Source organism: Delphinus delphis, chromosome 4 (genome assembly GCF_949987515.2).
Source record: "Delphinus delphis chromosome 4, mDelDel1.2, whole genome shotgun sequence".
Classification (NCBI taxonomy): domain Eukaryota; kingdom Metazoa; phylum Chordata; class Mammalia; order Artiodactyla; family Delphinidae; genus Delphinus; species Delphinus delphis.
The window spans coordinates 112,230,587-112,249,237 of record NC_082686.1 but is presented as its reverse complement, the minus strand read 5'-3'; the positions used below and the strand labels follow the sequence as shown (position 1 = coordinate 112,249,237).

General features: G+C 51.6%; 1 protein-coding gene across 1 annotated transcript in view; it reads right to left on the bottom strand.

The window, feature by feature from the left end:
• Window positions 1–9,906, bottom strand: part of EPHB1 (EPH receptor B1) — a 291,623-nt gene extending 281,717 nt beyond the window's left edge. The window contains exons 1-2 of the mRNA XM_060010164.1: window positions 9,885–9,906; window positions 9,511–9,575 (exon numbers count right to left, since the gene is read on the bottom strand). Of these exons, the coding sequence (XP_059866147.1) occupies window positions 9,511–9,575; window positions 9,885–9,906 (87 nt within the window). The remainder of the gene's footprint in view (window positions 1–9,510; window positions 9,576–9,884) is intronic.
• Window positions 9,907–18,651: the final 8,745 nt, after the last annotated feature.

Genomic DNA, 18,651 nt, shown 5'->3' with positions numbered 1-18,651 from the left:
ACACACACATATACGCAGTCATATCCGATGGATTTCTGTTGCAGGAAGGGGGACCCCTTCCAGGGCCCAAGAGTGGGCTCTTGTCTAACACTCGTAAATGAATTGTCCAAGGAGACACACGTACTGACAATGCAAAAGACTTTATTGGGAAGGGGCGCCTGGGCGGAGAGCAGCAGGGTAAGGGAAGCCAGAACTGCTCTGCCACGTGGCTGGCTGTCTCCAGTTCTATGGTAATGCGGTTAGTTTCCAGCTTGTCTCTGGCCAGGCATCTTGCTTGGCCCATATTTGGTCTGACTCAGTGTCCTTCCCCTGGTGCGCGCATCTCTCAGACAAGATAGATTCCAAAGCGAAGGATTCTGTGAGGTTAGAGCACGACATAGGGACTGGCGTCTCCTCCCTCCTTTTGGCCCCTCCCAAATTATCATCATGCCTGGCCAAGGCAGGCAGTTTCGGTCAACGGTTCCCTAGCATTTCTGCAACCAGTTGCAATGATTAATATTCTACTTAATGTAATCATTCATATTCTAACCAATGACACTGGTCATCTGTAACATTCTAGTCACCTCTCTGTCAAAGGCACACACGTGCCCACAGAAAAGAGCTCATATAAAAGCCCTGTGACAGACAGCAACCACACAAGATGAAACAGAGCAGAACTGTGCCCTTGTCCAGCCCACCTCTCCTCCCCTGGGATCCACCAGCCTCGGCCAACCCACCCCAGGGCTGTCACACTTCCCAGAGCAGCGTCTGAACCCCGTGGAGCACCTTCCACCTCCCCAGGGTCCCGCCCCCGTGGCTCTGTCCTGAGCCCCCAGGCCTTTTCTATCACTCTCTCTGTCAAGCAGGTGATTTTAAACTTCCATTCCTAAAAGACACATATTATATAAAAAAAAATGTTTTAAGTGCCTTGGGGTGTTTTGTTCCTCATTGTTTCATAAAAGTGACATTAATAGCCAGAGAAGAGCACTGCTGAGTGCAATTACAGAGGACGTTTCAGGTATGAAAGCTGTTTTGAGCCTGCTAATGTTTCCTAATTACAGGCCTTTTGGTAGCAAGAGAAAAAGATAAAGAGTGGGTGGGAGGCCCAGGGTGGGAGCTCTGACTTATCTCAGGGGGTTACCTGAAGAGGGCAGGGGAGGGGTGGGAAGGGGAGAGGGAGTAGGGAGGGCAGAGGCCCACCTGCTGGGAGGCAGGGCCCCTCCCAGAGGAGAAAGCAGTACTAATTCCTGGGTAACAGCTCAGGGAAAGGATACCACCCATGTCCCGAACTGTGAGAAAAACCTTTTGGATACTGAACCTGAATTCAAGGAACCCCCAGCAACTCGAGCTGGGAGTTCCTTTGGAAGCCACCCTCTGGAGACACTGTAGCATTTCACTGGGAAAGAGGGTACAGCCTGGTTGTCAGCAGGAGAGCAGGCTGGATGTTATTAGCACTGGCGCTTTCTAGCCATGTGACCAGAGGCAATTTAACAGCTGTTCTGTGCCTCAGTCTCCTCATCTGTAAAACGGGGCTGTTGTGACGATTAATGCACGCCTGGCTGTAAAGCACATGGGGCCTGTGATACAGTGTTAGGTTTCCTCTTTCTCTGCTGAGCACCTACCCACTTCTCGGGTACCCACATCCCGATTCCTTCTGGGGAATTACTCCCGCCAGCCTGTCAGTCCAAGGCTTCCGGTGGGCTCAGCACAACACGGGGTTGGAACACAGGACCTGGGAGTACCACTCAGTACTTCCTGAATGAAGGGACTGGATCAGGGCAGGCACGGGAGTCAAACTGATCCAGTCAGGCCCATTCAGGGCTAATTCCAGGGCTTCTGCTGGGGGGACCAGGAGGAAGTGCTTGCGCTTCCCCAGGGGACATGGATGGATGTGGTTGTAGGGGCGGGAGCCTCTGCAGACTTCTTATTACCAAGAGGAGGCCCAGCATGGAGCCAACACCAGGGGAGTAGAGAGAGGAAAAAGTGGGTGGGAAGAGAGAGATTGATCTAAGGAAGTGGACCAGCCACACATGAAGCCACATCAGCCACTGGACCATTCATTTACATGAGCCAAGATACCTTCCTTAAGACTGACTTACTCTTTGCTGTCCCTGGCCACCAGGAAGCCCTGACTGACACAAAAGTGTGGCTCTCAGCAGTCAGCAACCAGGTCCAACACCCCCAATCCCAGGCAGGGGTACCAGTCTGGGAAAGGATGACCAACTCTGTCCCGCTCTGCCTGCCTGCCACCGGCATGGCTGGAAATTCAAAAACCGTACAACTCCATTCACAGAATCATTTTGCCCAGAGTTAAATGTCTCTTGGATTTGCCTAATTTAGCTCAGACTTTTCTGTCTTAATTAGCATGATTGAGTCATCAGAGGAAGAAAAGAGAAAATCCAGACCTCCAGAGGGTGCGTACTATGCTAACACTTCCTGAGTGTTTACCCAGGAAAACTTTTTACCGACATGGTTTCATATATGGAACATTTCCCATCCTCACTCTGCTGAGCAGAGGAGGAAACCAGGACTGAAGGAGTCTGCATGACGGGCCCAAGATCACACAGCCAGGGAGCTGCCGAGCGGGAAGGGGAGCCGGATTATTTGATGTCAAGGCCTGATGCCTTCACTGCTGCTCCATAAACTTCCCACCCATCAGACCAGCTAAATTTCAACTGATTTTGCTTGGCCTTGGAACGAATGGGATGTTATTAGGGTGGATTTCTCTCCAGTGCGTGCTGTCCTTATTCCCAGGATGTGGGCAGCTGGTGAGGGTGCCTGGATCTGACAGACGAGGAGACGGGAGGCTGCCAGGAGGGTCCCCACGTGAACAAGGAGGGCTGTGAGGGAGGAAGATCCCAATGCACCGCTCTCATGGGCATGCATCCTGTGTGGGGAGTTAATTTATCAAACACAGGCATTCAAATGAAGGTTGTTCCCTTCACACTGGCCTCCCTGGAAGCTCTCTACTTAGTCCAATAATCCTCCCATCATTTAAGATTTTTCTGGAACTCTGGGAACTGCTTGCAGAGGCATAAGGTGAAATAAGCTCATTTAACTTCATACACACACACACACACACACACACACACACACATCACGTCACATAGAAATACACACGTATATCACATAGAAATACTCAGAAGCACATATATACACATACACACATATATACGTACATGTACCTGGATACACACATGTGCAAACACATATATCATATATATATATATACACACAGATGCACAGACACATACCTATACACACATGCACACACACATGGAGCACAGGCACGCACACACCCAGCCTGCTCGTCCTGAAGGCTCATCAGGCTTGGCTCCAGATTCCTTTTCCATCTTTCTTCTATCAACCTCCCCCACTTCCCATTGACTGTCCTCCTTTGCCAATATTAAAGTAGAGAACAGAGCATGTCATGGGCCGGGAAGGTGGTTTCAAAGGGCAGCACAGATGGAGTTGGAGTCTGAAAGCCCGTGGAGTGTTGTTTGAAGATAACTCACGATCTGTAGATGGTCACACGGGGGCCACACATCCCACAGACACAGAAACCTACACATGCAGAGGCCACTGGCCGCCCACATGCAAATAGCCAGTGAGCCCTGGCAAAACTGTGAAAGTAAAAGGGCTTGCTTGGATTTCCAGCAAGCAAGCTGAAGAAGCCTCACTATCAGAGGGACCCAGGCTCACCTTCCTAATCCATCACAGCCAGTGTCTGAAAGCAACTGGGACCTTCTGGTGGGTGTCCTCGTCTCCTCTCTCATGCTCATCTCAGGAGAGGTGGCTCCATCTGCATCACTAACTAACGTCTTTAAAAAGATATGGACAATCAATTGGGTATTGAGAGGCCTACAACAAGCATTTTATTGGGCTACAATAAACCTAAATTGAGCATCTCCTAAATTCAGAACCCTGGGTTGAAGATGCAGGGAAGTATCATGAATGCTTCAGTCCTTCCTCATTTATTTGGCCAACAGACATTTACTGGAGTCTGTCCTCTGCTGGACCAGTGCTGGGCACCGGGGACAGAGATGAAGCCACTCCATTCTCTGGCCGGTGGGAGAAAGCACACATCAACACAGGTTTATGGACAGTACATTAGAAGTCAGCACCAAGCCCTCTGCTTTAAGAAGAGGGCCCCTACCACAGAGTCCTGGTGGGGAGGGGCGTCCAGGAGGGCTCCCTGAGGGGAGGAGAACGGAGCTGACACTTGAGGGACAGAGAGTGATGCAAGGAGGGAGGGCAGTGGAAAAGGAAAATGGAGAGAGGGCCAGGCAGCATCTAGGAACTGGCGCGGACTGCTAAGATGGACCATGCAAGCACGGAGACTAGCACTTACTGAGCTCTGCCGGTGGCTGAGCACAGCACCGAGTGCTTGACCACGGGACCTCTCGGAGCTCCCCCACTGCCCAGAGCTCCTGAAATTGAAGGTCAGGACCCTTCTGGAGCAGGGCTGGAAACAAGGGTTTGGGAGAGGTAACTGAAGGCAGCCTGAGGGAGGAGGGTGAGGTCAGCAGGGTTATGGGTAAGGGTCCCAGGATGCCCTTTGATGGTACCTCAGCCCCTCCCTGGCATTTGTTACTTTAGAAATGTATTTGTTACTTTCTCCCTCTGCTCACCAGGTGGCCTCTGATTCCGGTTAAAACTAAAGGCTTTAAATTAAAGCTGCAATTAGATTATAAAGCAACATTTTGCCATTTGAGCAGAAATACTTTCTGCTTTTGACACGTAATATTATAATCCACTTTCCAGCAATATAGCTGAAAACAATTTGCGGGCTATGTGTGGGTGGGCAGTCCAACTCCTTCCCACATCTAGCAGTCCTCAAGTACAGGGGTGAAGATACCTACTGACCCCATAAAAGGAAGTCTCTTGGTCTCCCTCTGGGGAGCCCACCTAACTGACAGTGCACTGTGGATAGGGTTCATTGAAATGCTAGCTGTGCCCCCTGGCAGAATCATGGTGCCTCTTCTGGATGAGGCCAACCCAGTTCCCTGGAGACCCACAGGCTACCAGAACAATGTCCGCCCACCCTTCAACATCTTACGCATGCATGGTATCCTGACTGCAGGGACCATCTGAGGCCTTTGTCCCCTTTCTGGGGTTGGGGGGGGGCGATTTCCTTCCCCACTGGATCCCAAGAAGATGTGGACCACCCACCCACCCTCCTGGCTTCTCAAATGCCCGGCCCTGGACCCACTCTCTGGACCCCTTCATCACCCAGAAGTACTCTGTTTGTCTTAAATCTAAGCCCTGACTCAAGGCCACAGCCTCTGGTCCTCCTCCAGTCTCACCAAGACCTTCAACTGGGCCCCCCATACTTTGTTACATGGTCAGTCCGTCCTGGCTTCACTCTTCTCGTGGGGTCGATGCCACATTGCAAAAGCCCACCCCCTGCTGCCAACGTCCTCAGCTCCTGACCCTCCGGACCCACCATTCTTTTTTTTTTTTTTTGCGGTACGTGGGCCTCTCACTGTTGTGGCCTCTCCCATTGCGGAGCACAGGCTCCGGACGCGCAGGCTCAGCGGCCATGGCTCACGGGCCCAGCCGCTCCGCAGCATGTGGGATCTTCCCAGACCGGGGCATGAACCCGTGTCCCCTGCATCGGCAAGCGGAGTCTCAACCACTGCGCCACCAGGGAAGCCCCGGACCCACCATTCTTGCACAAACATAACTCAGGATGACTCCGCCGCCAGGTACACCTGATCAGGGCCGTCACAGACACACGGCCTCAACCTCAGCTAGGCCCTTATTCCAGCCACATTCCTTCCAGACAAGGCCAGCCTCTCTCCAAGTCACCAGCAGTGGCACTTACTTCACACCTTTTCCTCCCTCCTAAAACCTGCTACTCAAGACTCCCTACCTCATAACTTGCGTAAAGCTATCAACAATGCCTGAACTTGTATGGTACTCAGTTCACAAGTGGGAAAATGAAGCTTCAGTGAAGTGGAGTAACTCACCCAACATCACACAGCTAGTAAACATCAGAGCTGGGATTCAAGCCTGACTGTCCTACTCTGGATTTAAGCATTCTCCCTTCTCCGACTCCCTGGCTCTCAATCCACTCTGTAGTGGTAGTGGCATGTGGGCAGGGGAAAATATTTTATCACACACATTGTTTAAAATTTCTGGCCAATGCTTGTTGATAATAAAAATGAAAAAAGAAGAAAAAGAAAATAAAAAGACTCCCCACCTCCACTCTCCAAACCTCCCCTCCAACCTCAGAGAGAAGATAGGAAGTTGAAAGACTTTTCCCTTTGATGGCTTCTGTCTCCAATCCTGAGCATGCCCATCTCTGAAGGCACCCGGTCACTGCACTGCCATTTCAACAGCAAAGGAGTCCCGGGCCCTGAAAGGCACCCACGCCCACAGCCCCCCGTTCCCTCCGCCCCCCACGCTCTGTATTCTCTCTCCTCATGAGCTGCTGCTTCCATATCCTCACCTCCCCCTGACCCTTCAACACCCTGATTTCTGGCTTCTGACCCCGGTCCCCTCTGAAGCCATCAGCACAGGTCACCAATAGGGTCCCTGTAACCAAGCCCAGTGGAAACTTTCAACACCTAGCAGCACTTTTGCCCCACTTCCTCCTTGATGCCTCCTCCTGTGAGAAGACCACCTCTTGGTTTTCTCCTGCCTCCCAGGCCACTCCTTCTCATGCCCTTTTCAGGCTCCTCTTTCTCTATTTCACACTTCAGTCAGGTCACCCATCCCAAGTTCTCACCTCTTCTCCCTCCAGACACTCTCCCTGGGAGACTGCAGCCACTCCCTGGGCTCGCCTCCCACACGTGAGGCTGCATTCTCATTCCCCTGCCCTGGAGTCACATGCTAATGGGCCCCTCCCCAGGGGTGCCCAGGGGCACTTCAGATTCATGAGCTCGGCCTCCTTCCACCAAGCGTGCCCCTCTTCCTTTGTCCTCATCTCCAAGAACGACATCATCAGCCCCCCACTCGCCCAAGTCAAGAACTGTCAACAAATAATACATTGAAATATACGTAGTGAACTAGGCGCCAGTGTCCAATGGTGAACGAATAGAGTCCAGGCCACCATGGAGACCACACTATGGCCAAAGTGGGGGAAGGGCGGAGATGGGTCCAATACTAACACAGAGAGATGTAAAATTTGCAGCTGTGAAAAGGGCTGTGAAGTAAAGCTCCCCGGCCCTGAGACGACCTGTGATGGAGGACCTAACATGGCTGGGGATGCAGGGAAGGTATCCCGAGGATGGGCCGAGTGAGCTGAGGCCTGAAGATGAAAGAGGAAAGTCAAGAATGGCTCTGGTTTCTGGCCTTCACACTGCGCTAAGACGGCACCCGCGTGTGCCAGTGGGGGAAGGAAAGGATGGTGAATTCTGCTTGGGCCACGCTGAGCAGCCAATGAAAGACAGGGCAGGTGGATATGTGAGCTGGGCCAGGGACAAACTTGGGAGTCACTGGTGTGTTCACGGAATCAGAGGCAACTCTCCAGGGACGAGAACACAGGGAGGCAGGGCAAGAGCTTGGGTGGAAGTGTAGCCCTCGATCCACCCTCTCGCCCAGGCCAAGGGCCTGCCTGACCCTCCGGCTCCTCGCCCTAAACCAGACAGGCTCAGAAGCTGCTCAGGGTGCCAGGAGAACTATCTGGATGTGTGTCCCTGGGAGGAGAGCAATAAGGTCAAGGCCGGCGAGCATGGCTGGTAACCAGGGAAGGGTAAGCAGAGAGCAGCCCAGCCAGCTGCTGTCTCTACAAGGCATCTCTTGACTTTGAATGTTTCCCTAAAGGACGATCTTCCTTGGGAAAGGAGATGAGAAGTTTAAAGAAGACAGGTGGTGTGTACAAAAATCAAGGGAAAAATGAACCATAAATCACATCATTGCCTCGTGAGAAAACATGCAAACCTTCAAGCAACAACATCACTTGTAAAAGAGTGGCAAGTTCTTAATGTCCAGGCCACCTGAAGAGCTGCCACCTCGTCGGCTTTGCATAAAGTCCCTACTGGGAGCGGGAAGTGTTCCCCAGTGGCCCACAGTGTTCCCAGCAGGATTTGGACTTCGTCAGAGTGGGCAAGATGTGCCCCTGCTCCCACCCCTGCTTTGGGAAACACAGCTCACGCCAGACTTTGCCCTCCTGCCCCAAGGCTTGATGCCTGCACCTAGGGCAGTGAAAGTGAGAAACCAGGGGAGAGGGTGCGGGTGAAGCCACAGCCTGTCTCGGGCCCGAATCCCAGTGTCCCTAAGGCAGAAGTGGGTGTGTTAAGACTGGCTGTGACGTGCACCCCAGGGTGCAGAGAGGCCCTGGGCTGGAGGTGACCAAAGGCAGGGAGGAGAGAGGAGGTGTGGGGCAGCTAAGGGGGCCTAGCCCACCCCACCCCTGCCAGCTTCACCCCCTTGCTGGGATGAAGTGTTCACGCACTCCTCCTGCCTTCTCCCTTCGTGATTAGGCCCCTCAGAGAGCCCATCACTGAAGCCAGGGATGCGAATCTCCTCCCTACTCTTCTCTCTGCCTCTCTTCTCCGCAGTCCATCCATTGCCAAACGCTGCCAATACCTCCTGCTTAGCTTTGCTCCAACTGTCCTAAGTATCCCGTTTTGATCTGACGCTTCCAACCCATCTGAGACAGCTCAAAGAACCTCTTAAAGGTCTTTCTCTCAACTGTTCCCTACAATCCTGTCAGCAAGCATGACAAGATCCGTCCATTACCTATAGGATAAATGCAAACTGCTAGCTCAGCACGGCAGTCGCAGTTCCCCACCCTGTGCCCCAGCCAATCCACACCCCAGCCCAACCTCAGCACTGCCCACACCCTGCCTGGTCCAGACACACAGACTCTTGCTCTTACATCTTTTCGTGACCCCATCCCTTTTAACCAGCTATTCCTCGTACTTGGAATATCTTTCCAGTTCCCCATTCACTACCTGTCGAACTCCTACTCCCTCTCCAAAACCCAGCTCGCGTGCACCTTCTCTATAAAGGCTTCACGTCTCCCTCTGAAGTGCCTCACTCCCAGCGCTGTGCCCACAGCTGCCTGTCGACCTCTCCACTGCCACAAAGGAGACATGCATTTCAGCTCATTCATGAACATGGTGGATCCCACAGGAGGCCATGAGCTCCTCAAGGCTGTTTCATCTTTGTAGCTACAGGGTCTGGCCAGCTGCATGAGCACTGAACAAATGAATACAGAACATCTCTCTAAGGAAATGTCAGGTGAAAGAGAACCTCGGCCCTTCTGAACTCCAGCTCCCCCTCATGCCCTTGCCTTTCTGCAGCCCCATGGGTGGCACGGATGTCTGCCCCATCACCACTGGCTTGAGAGCCCAGCTATTGGCAGCCACTGGCCCCAGTCCCACACAGGCCCTGGTCACCTGATGGTCTGCAACTCCACACCAGGGAGCAGCTCAGGTCTGAAGGCCCTGCTCCTGCCTCTCTGTGGATGGACCATGGACACAGCCATTCACGCCTATACTCCACGTCCCAAACGGGCAAGTCAGGCTCTGCTCCCACGACTACTCATCAGGATTGAAGGATGGATGGTCTGAAACTCACCCCTGATGCGGGATTGGCGGTCCAGCCCAGCTCTGCGGTAGCCGTCCTGGTGTCCATTAAAGTTTCTGCAGATCAAAAAAAGAAAAAAATGGTGAATCAGAAGGGTGACTGGACAGTGGCCCTTATGTTCTTGAAGTTACTTATGACTGTAAATATCAGTGATAGGAGCCCGGGGCTCCTTTGCCAAGCCCACGGCTTGGAGAAGGAAGAGGTCTGCTAGGAGGACGCAGCTCGTGGCAGAGCTAGGCGCAGACCTCAGGTGTCCTGATGCTAAGTCTCTACCTGAATGACCCCAAGCCACCTGGGTGGGGTGAAGTCATCTGCCTACTCATCACTTTAACCCTGAGACGCAGCTTCTTCCCATAGCACTCTACCTCCAGGGTCTTCCCAGGCCATGTTGACCCAGTAGCCAAACCTAATCCCTTCCTCAAGCCTTCCCCGGCCACCTCCTTCTTCCCTCTTCCTCCGTGCTCCTTCCCCACCCTCCAACCTCATCTGCCTGCCCTCCTTTCTCCCCACCCTTCTTCTCCGTCTCCCCTCAGGCCTCCGTGTTGACACTCTTGGCCGATTTCCCTTCAACCCCTCTGGCCCCAACACTCAGCCCTCCTGCAGGTCCCTTTGCCCCTGGGCCCAGATACATGGCCAGCGCCTTTCCCAAGACTCTGCTGCGGGCTCACACAGCTTTGGCAAAGCCCTTACCCCAAACATAAATGCACATCTCAGACCCCAAGGGCCTGCTTCCTGGTCACCAATCCCTCTGGCCAGTAAGGGAAAGACAGACACCCTGGCTTGGCTGTGAGCTCCCAGGGGCCACCAGGGTGGCTGCAGTACACACGCTGAGATCACCAGGCACCATGTAGTGATCACAGAGCTGGTGTTTATTAGACCTGTTTTCTGGCAGTTAGTAGTAAAGTGTCCCGAAAACGGGGTAGCTTTTTCTTTTTCCTCTCTTTCCTTTTCAATCTATTATTGACTTCTGTCAGCCCTACCTCTCAAGGGAAACACCTCCCCAAAGGCTGATAAGAGCTCTGATCAGCAAATCCAAAAGCCCCTTTGTTTTGTTTGTTTTGTTTTTTTAACAGTTTTATCGAGGTAGAAATCACATGCAATAAACTGCGCATAACTAAAGCATACAATTTGTAAGTTTTGACATATATTTATAACCATCACCACAATCAAGATAATAAACGTATCTGTCATTCCCAGAAGTTTCCTGTCCCTCTGTAATCCCTCCTTCCCTCCTACCCCTGCCCCACCCTGTCACTGTGCCCAGGCAATGACTGATCTGCTTTCTGTCACTATAGGTTAACTGGCGTTCTCTAGAATTTTACATCAATGGAATCATATAGTATATACTGTTTTCTTAACCTGGCTTCTTTCACTCAGCACAGTTGTTTTTAAGATTCATCATGTTTGTGTGTAACAATAGTTCATTCTTTTTTATCACCGAGTAATATTCCATTGTATGGAGAGACTGCATTTTGTCTACTGTTCACCTGTCATTTCCAGTTTAGGGCTATTACATGAGAGTTCCAGTTCCTCCACATCCTCACCAACACTTGGCAGCGTCAGTCATTTTTAATTTTGGCCATTTTAACAGATGTGCAGTGGTATCTCATTGTGGTTTTAATTTTCATTTCCTTAATAAAGAATGATGTTAAGCAGCTTTTCACATGATTTTTTTTGTCATCTGTATGTCTTTCTTAGTGAAGCATCTGTTTAATCTTTCCATTTTTAAATTGGGTTGCTTGTTTCCTTATTGTTGAGTTTGGTAACTTTTTTTTTTTTTTAATTTATTTGGCTACGTCGGGTCTTAGTTGTGGCACATGGGATCTTCGTTGCAGCATGCAGGATCTCTCACTGCAGCAGGCGGGCTCTTTGTTGTGGTGCGTGGTCTTAGTTGCCCCGCAGCATGTGGGATCTTAGTTCCCCGGCCAGGGATCGAACCCGCGTCACTTGCATTGGAAGGCAGATTCTTAACCACTGGACCACCAGGGAATGCCTGGTAACTTCTTTATATCTTCTGGATACAAGTCCTTTATCAGATGTACGCTCTGCAAATATTTTCTCCCACTCTATGGCTTATCTTTTTGTCCCTTTAACAGCGTCTTTCAAAAAGCAGAAGTTTTCAATTTTGGAGAAGTCTAATTTTTCAATTTTCTCTTTTATGGTTTGGTGTCATATCTAAGAAATCTTTGCCTAACCCAAGACCACAAAGACTTTTCTCCTACTTAGGTCTATGATCTATTTTGAGTTAATTTTTGCATAAGGTGGGAGCTCTGAGTCAAATATACATTTTTTTTTTCTTTTCACATGGGTATCCAGTGTTCCAGAGGGGCACCTTTTAAAATCACACAATGGGGCTGTTTAGGCTAGTGGAGGTGTCTTATGCACTTGAATTTCCCAGGGCATGTATCAAAGGACCAGGCACAGCACGCCCTAGCTGCACAGGTGCTCAACAAACACAGGCACAGGAAATAGACATGACGGGTTGTTTTGGTTTCTCCCTCTTCTGTTTCCTTTTCTCCTGAACATCCTTCCCGCTGTGAACATCCATTCACTGCTCAGTGCTTCAGGCAGGAGATGGGAGGTACGAAGGCAGAAGGCAGAGTCTTGGTTGGGCCCCTTGGAAAATAGAAGGACTCCTGGCATAAACCAAAGGTTTGGGAAGAAACCCACCCTATGGGCAGGATGGAAGGGGTGAAAATAGAGTGATAAACGAGGAGCTGTGCTGAGCAAAAGGGTCCCCTACACTCTCGTCTCCAAGTGCTCAATCCCAGAAAAGGGATAGAGGAAGTCTGTCCAGGTGACAGGGCCTTGGACACCCAGCATCCCAGCCTGGAGTGACCCCACCAGGCTGACATGACACAGACGGCGCAGAGGAAGCCTTTGAGCCAGAACGGGTCTAATGAAGGGAGCCCAGAACCACCCAGTGGTGACCTGCCTAGACTATACACAAGGGTCAGATGGAGTCCAGGGTGTCCCAATGCATGCCGGGGTGGATGGGCGCTAACAGGTCAGTGAGGCACCTCCCGCACAACCTGACGCTGCACAGCCCGCCTGCAACCTAGACAGCTTTTCTACCACCCCAGTGGAAAGGGGTCTCACACTGCAAATGGAGGGGGTAAAGCAAATAAAGTGAGCTGGATTTTCTTGCCCATTTGAGTTTGGAACTGGATTGAGAGCCATGCCCCGTGCATATCTGAAGGAAGGGAAGCACTGTAGCAGACTTCTCCGGTTTGATCTCTCCTCCGATTCTTCCAACAGCTGGGGAGGCAGATCCCTGCATGGAGCAGCCCTCCCTCTCTCCACTTCACAGCACTAATAATGATCATAATGACACACCAAATTTACATAATACACTTCTCAGAAGGCACTCCATGATGCCCTGTAGAAATTCATCTCCATGATTAAAATGTCTTCGCCAGGTGGGCCTGAAGCAGGAGTCACTGAACCCATTTGGCAGGGCTGGGGACTAGGGCACAGAAAGGTGCAGTGCCTCCTGCTGGGTCACACAGCCTCCCATCCTGATGCCGACAGCCCCAAATCTCAGCTTGCTGCTCACCAGGCAGACCTGGGCGTCCAGTGGCTCTGCTGTGGCCCTGGAATGGAAGTCCTTGCTCGTAAAGCCAAGAAGCCCCAAAAGCCCCCAGGATAAGGCATAATGCGATAATAATGTATATCATGGCACTCCCCAAACTCAGGATCATGTTGGAGTGCAGTAAACAGGCAGAGGACATGGGCGGGGCGGAAACTAGAGTCCAGAATCAAAAGTAAGAATCCTCCTTCACTCCTCAATCTTCCAAGGACAGGTTTGTTCTGTTAACCCCAGGAATACAATCTAAGAGTTCATCATATTCATAGTTACCTGCTCAAGGGCTGTAATTGAATCTGTTTCTAAATAATGTTTTCCATCCACCCTCTTGGACAGAAGTTGCAGCAAGAGGAATCCATTTCTCTGCATCCTGCCCGCGTGGAGACAAAAGACCACAAAACCGTAAACCATCCACTTGATGTGATTAAGGGCAGTTTCCTTTCTGGCACAGAGCGCTCCTGATTATGGCATTACACTCTGGTGGGGCTGAATTAAAGTGATTTGAGGAGGTTTACATCTCCCTGGAGAAGAGAGTACTCATTTGCATTTATAAAGCATATTGAGAGTTCTGGCAGAAAGTTATGATGGAAGCACAATTAAATATTTACCATCACTTCTACTCTCAAACAGTGGCATGGGGACCAAACCAGCTGGAGGTGCACGGGCTGCTGTCAGATCCGATGCCTTCAGGGGACATGACTCTGGGACTCCCACCCACCGCCAGCCTCTGCTCTCTGGGAGCGCGTGCTCACTGCCCACGGGAGGAAAGCTGGGGAGGGCACACAGAAGGCAGAGAGGGCGCTGGTATGGGCAGACAGACAGGGTCCGGGTCCCACTTCCACCACTTAGTGGCCATCTCTCTCTCCCCCTCCCTCTCTCTCTCCTCCTACCTCCATCCTCACCTGCAGAACGGGGCTAGGGCCAGTTAGTGCTCAGGACCATGGATGGACTGCATGACACAAAGCACCGCAAAACAAATGCTTTTATTGTTATAACTTAATCACTCCAAGCTTCTGTGTCTTAGCTATGAAAAGAATCTAAGGATCGTTACCTGTAAAATACGTATAAGATATATGGAAGAATCAACGATCGTGGATATCTACAGATATCTCATCTACCTCCTTCCTTGTAAAGACCAAGGAGTGACACGTGGAGGATACAGCAGTGAATCAGAGCAGTGGATCCCCTGGAGGGACTCATGGCCCAGTTCAGGGAGAGATAAGAAACAAATTTCCACTAGACATCCTATTCTGGCTGAGGCCATGAGAAGAAGACTGAGAAACTCAAGAGAATGGACACAGTTCTTCTCCATGTGGGGAGTCAGTGGACCCGTCCCAAAAGGGAGACTCACACTGTGTATGGGCAAAAGCAATGCTGTGGTCTCCTGGATAAGGGTGGGCCATGGTGGGAGGCAAGAATGGAGAGGTCCACCTGGCGCCTGGGCAGAGATGGCAGAGTGACTGCCAGAGCAACCAGGAGGGAGCAGAGACAGGTCAATTGGAACGAAGTGGGAGCCGTCCCAAGCCTAAGGGGCGGGGGTGAGGAAGACTGAGCCAGAGGGGAGGGGAGGCCCCGTGGGGAGACAGGAGGGGGTCTCTGGCAAGAGCCAGCCAGATTGGCAAGACGCCGGAAAGGCTGGGGCACACAAGCAGCCTGGCAGAGAGACCCCATTTTCCCAGGGAACGATTTCCCTACAGGGGTCTCAATATGGAAACCAACCACACGGGGCCGCCGCCCGAGGGTCCAGGTGGAGGGGGCAGGTCTGAGCCCCCTGCTAGGGGGAAGAGGCAGCTGCCGCCCGACTCTCAGACGGCTCCTGTTTCTGTGTGGATTGGCACGTTGGGATGTATTGACATTTGGGGTGAATTAGATGTCCATCACGGTGAAAGAGAGCTAAATGAATCCTCTCCTTACCGTTCTGTCACTGTTTTTGGAGAGACATTAATCAGACATTCAGCTGAAAATATTTACAACGTCCTTCCATGGTGGTCACAATACACAACAACATACACAGATGGAATGGGGGCTTCCAGGCCTTCTCTGAGCAGTGCCTCACGTGTATTTGATAAGGCAAATCCATGGACCTTCCAAGCAGGGAAGGACCAGCGCAGCTGTTCTGTCATTGCCCTGTTCAGCCCTCCGTGACCCACAGAGCTCCTGAAACCCAGGAGCCACAGCACAGAGTTGCTTCATGAGTCCAGGTCCTATCAGGTAAATGCCAGAAGTTGGGTGTCAGCCCCCTGCAGCCCACCCTCTCCCTCGCCTTCACAGTGCAGTCGGGATCATTGGAAGAGGGCTGAAACGCAGTGGCATAAAGGGGTGCTGGTACCCATTCAACAAAGGTTGTCCAAGTCACTCCCACAGGCCAGGTGGGCACTGTGTGGGCACCAGAGACAAAGCAGAGAAAGACAGACACCCCAGGGAGCTTGCGGGCAAGTGGGAAAACAGAAATTAATCCAGTAAGCACACAGCCAAACCTGCAATTACAGCCTTGGTGAATGGCAGGAAGAGTGATCCCAGGGACAGTTGTGAAGACTGAATAAAATGACAGGTGTATGGAGCCTGGCACACAGCTGGCGCTTCCTCCTTCCTTCCCCAGCCCCCGGCTGACGGAAGCACAGGGACTGCCTGCTTTACACGCATGTACACACACACACACACACACACACACACACACGCTCACGCACACACGCTCACGCACACATGCACACTCCTGTCCCAGGATTGAGCTCATACTTGCAGGAATAGGACATGTAGTTGGTAGTCTCCCCCACCCCAAATCCAGAGCGTGCCGGTACCCACGATGTTCTGAGCAGCCCTGACCACGGTGTGGTACTCAGCCTTTCCATGGGATCCCCATGCTGCCCTCCAGACCTGGACTCATCACAGAGAACCTGAGCATTTCTTGGAGCTCACATCCTCCAGCTACCACCCCAGGCTTCTCAGTGGCCCCCACTCCTGGCCCTGCTCCATCCATCACCACAGCCTGCCAAGGACTCCAGCCCAGCCTTGCTGCAGAGGCCTCGTGGGGCTCTTTCCCCAGACCTTCCCTGGGGCTGTGTCCTGTCTTCACACGCCCCGCTCACTGGGCACAGACTCCTCAGGTGGTCTGCTGCCCCCGCAATCTTCAGCCCCTGACACAGGGTCCCAGAACCAATAGCTGCTAAGCCCCAACTTCACACCTGCCCAGACCTCCTACTGCCAGTTCAGGCCAGCCTCCCTGTAATCTCAGCCCCATCCTTCTGAATAGGCCTCAAATCACCTCCCTGGACCAGAGGAGGGAAAGCCTTGCTGGCTCTGGGTCTGGGGATGATTCTGGTTGAGTGTGAACTGTGAAGGGCACCAGCTAGCCTCAGGGGCTTATGTTCTGGCACAATTGGGCCCCAGGCCCTGCACAGCTATGAAAGACTGAAGTGATAAAGTATTCCAAGCAAGCCTTTCACATCCCATCCCATGTGTCCACCCATCCAAAGCTTCTTCACACTTGCCCCCCTCCACGCTTTCCCACTGCCCTTCCCTGGAGCCCATATGTGAAACCTCAGAGGCATTTAGCTTTGATTCCTTGTTCTCCCTCAGTCCATCATCAAATCACTCACCATGCCACAGTGACTCTTGCACCTTCTTCACTGTGTATTCCTTTCCAGTCTCGGCACCGTATCTGAGTCTAGGGCATCAGCCCTGCACAGTGGGACCACAGCAACCACCTCCTAGCTGGTGTCTCAGCAGAAGCCCCCAGCTGCACCACTTTCCACACAGCTGCCCAGTTCAGCTCTTGCTGTCAGTGTAAATGGTTCAAAGGCAATATGGCCACGCTAAGCAAGGGCCTAGAGAATCTCAGGTCCTCTGATCACCCAGTGATGTCACCCCCAAGAATTAGTCCAAAGGAAATAATTCCAAAGGAAAAGAAAACAAAAGGTTCTGTTTCGTGAAGATGTTCATTACAGCATTATTTAGAATATGAGAACACTAGAAGCAGCATAGGGGAAGGAAGTGAAGGATGGCGTGCTCATATTCATGCTCCTGGAGTGTTATGAGGATAATGTCACAGCATCAGGATGCCGGCAATTAAACACAGAGCTGTGTCTGCACCACAGATGCAACTCTGGAAACAGTGCTTCAATAGAGTAAAATGGCACCATGAGTACAAAGACCAGAAAGCAAAGTACAAGGGCTGATGGGTCAGGGATGTCGGTTTTACTATTACTTACATCCTTACTACTACTGTGCTGTTTTAGAAGACACATGTTCAGAAATAGAAATTTAACCCACCTTCTAAAAATACCTCTTTCATCCCACCTCACTCCCCTCCTTTATGATTTTCAAAATCTCTCCACTATTCCAAGATATGCCACAAACTTCTGGCCTCCATGAACCTTCTGTTCCAAGCCCGTCTTTTCCAAATTGATCTTCAATTTCCCAAAGGAGACCCATCACCTCTCATCCCTGCACTTGCGCTCAGGCAGGTCCTCCTGCCTGGAATGGCTTCTTCCTCTTCTCTACCTGAAATCTGGTTTGCATCTTTCCTCCCCAAGTACTTTGTAAGTACCGTGAGAAGGTAGAGCTGTGACTTATATCCCACAGAGTTTGATCAGATGTCTCATACAGCAGAAATGCTCCATCAGCTCTGGAGACCTGGGTTCAAGTCCCAGCTCCAGGACTGACAAGCAAATCAAGTCACCTCTGAGCATCAAAGTCTGATTTTCACGGAGAGGGGCGTCTCCCCTGCATCCACGAGCCAGGGAGACCAGACCCAGAAAGATGCTCTGTATCTTCTTAAGAACACTGATTGGAATAACATTTATTTACTGTCTATGCCAAGTGTAAAATGCTAGGTCAAGAGAAGCTGTTATTACATAAGTCTCCATCGACTCACGTGTAATAGTGGCCAGCAAGGAAGAGCAACAAGCCTGAGTAAATGAATGAGCCAGTCCAGCCCATCTGCTGAATGACTGACTGATTGAATGAGTAGGAACAGGCACTTAAATTATAAATACAAACTGTGAAATTTGCTCTTTTAAAGAACACACATTAGCCCAGTCCTCCCCACCACACCCTTTTCCTTCTGTTGCTTTTATTTTCCAAGGTGCAGTTCATTATCATAAATAGAAAGAAGCCACAGCTTAGATGGATCACAGCATAGAAATATGCTTCCAGGAGGGCAGGGGCTCCGGTTCCCACATGGCAGAGCCCACGAGCAAGCCTGCAAGGCCCAGACGCACAGCCCTGCTTTCTCTCCCTCCCAGGGCTCGGGCGAGCGAGGCTCCCAGGGAGCAGACCACAGCATGGAGACGTGACACGGTCTGTTCAGCTAGGGAGCTGGAAGGGGCTGGGGACAAGCCTCAGAAGGGCTTCTTTCTCTGCCCAGCCCAGCTCAGACTTGGTACCTGCCTTGGGAGGGTCCCTGTCCTCTCTGGCCTCAGCGGGTCACTTCTGGCCCCCTGTCCCTAGGGTGATCTCTAAGAAACATGGCAAGAAACCGAAATGAACCTCTGGAGCCTGGGTGGACCCCTCTGCCTCCTGAATCCCCAGGTCTGGCTTGGTCTTTT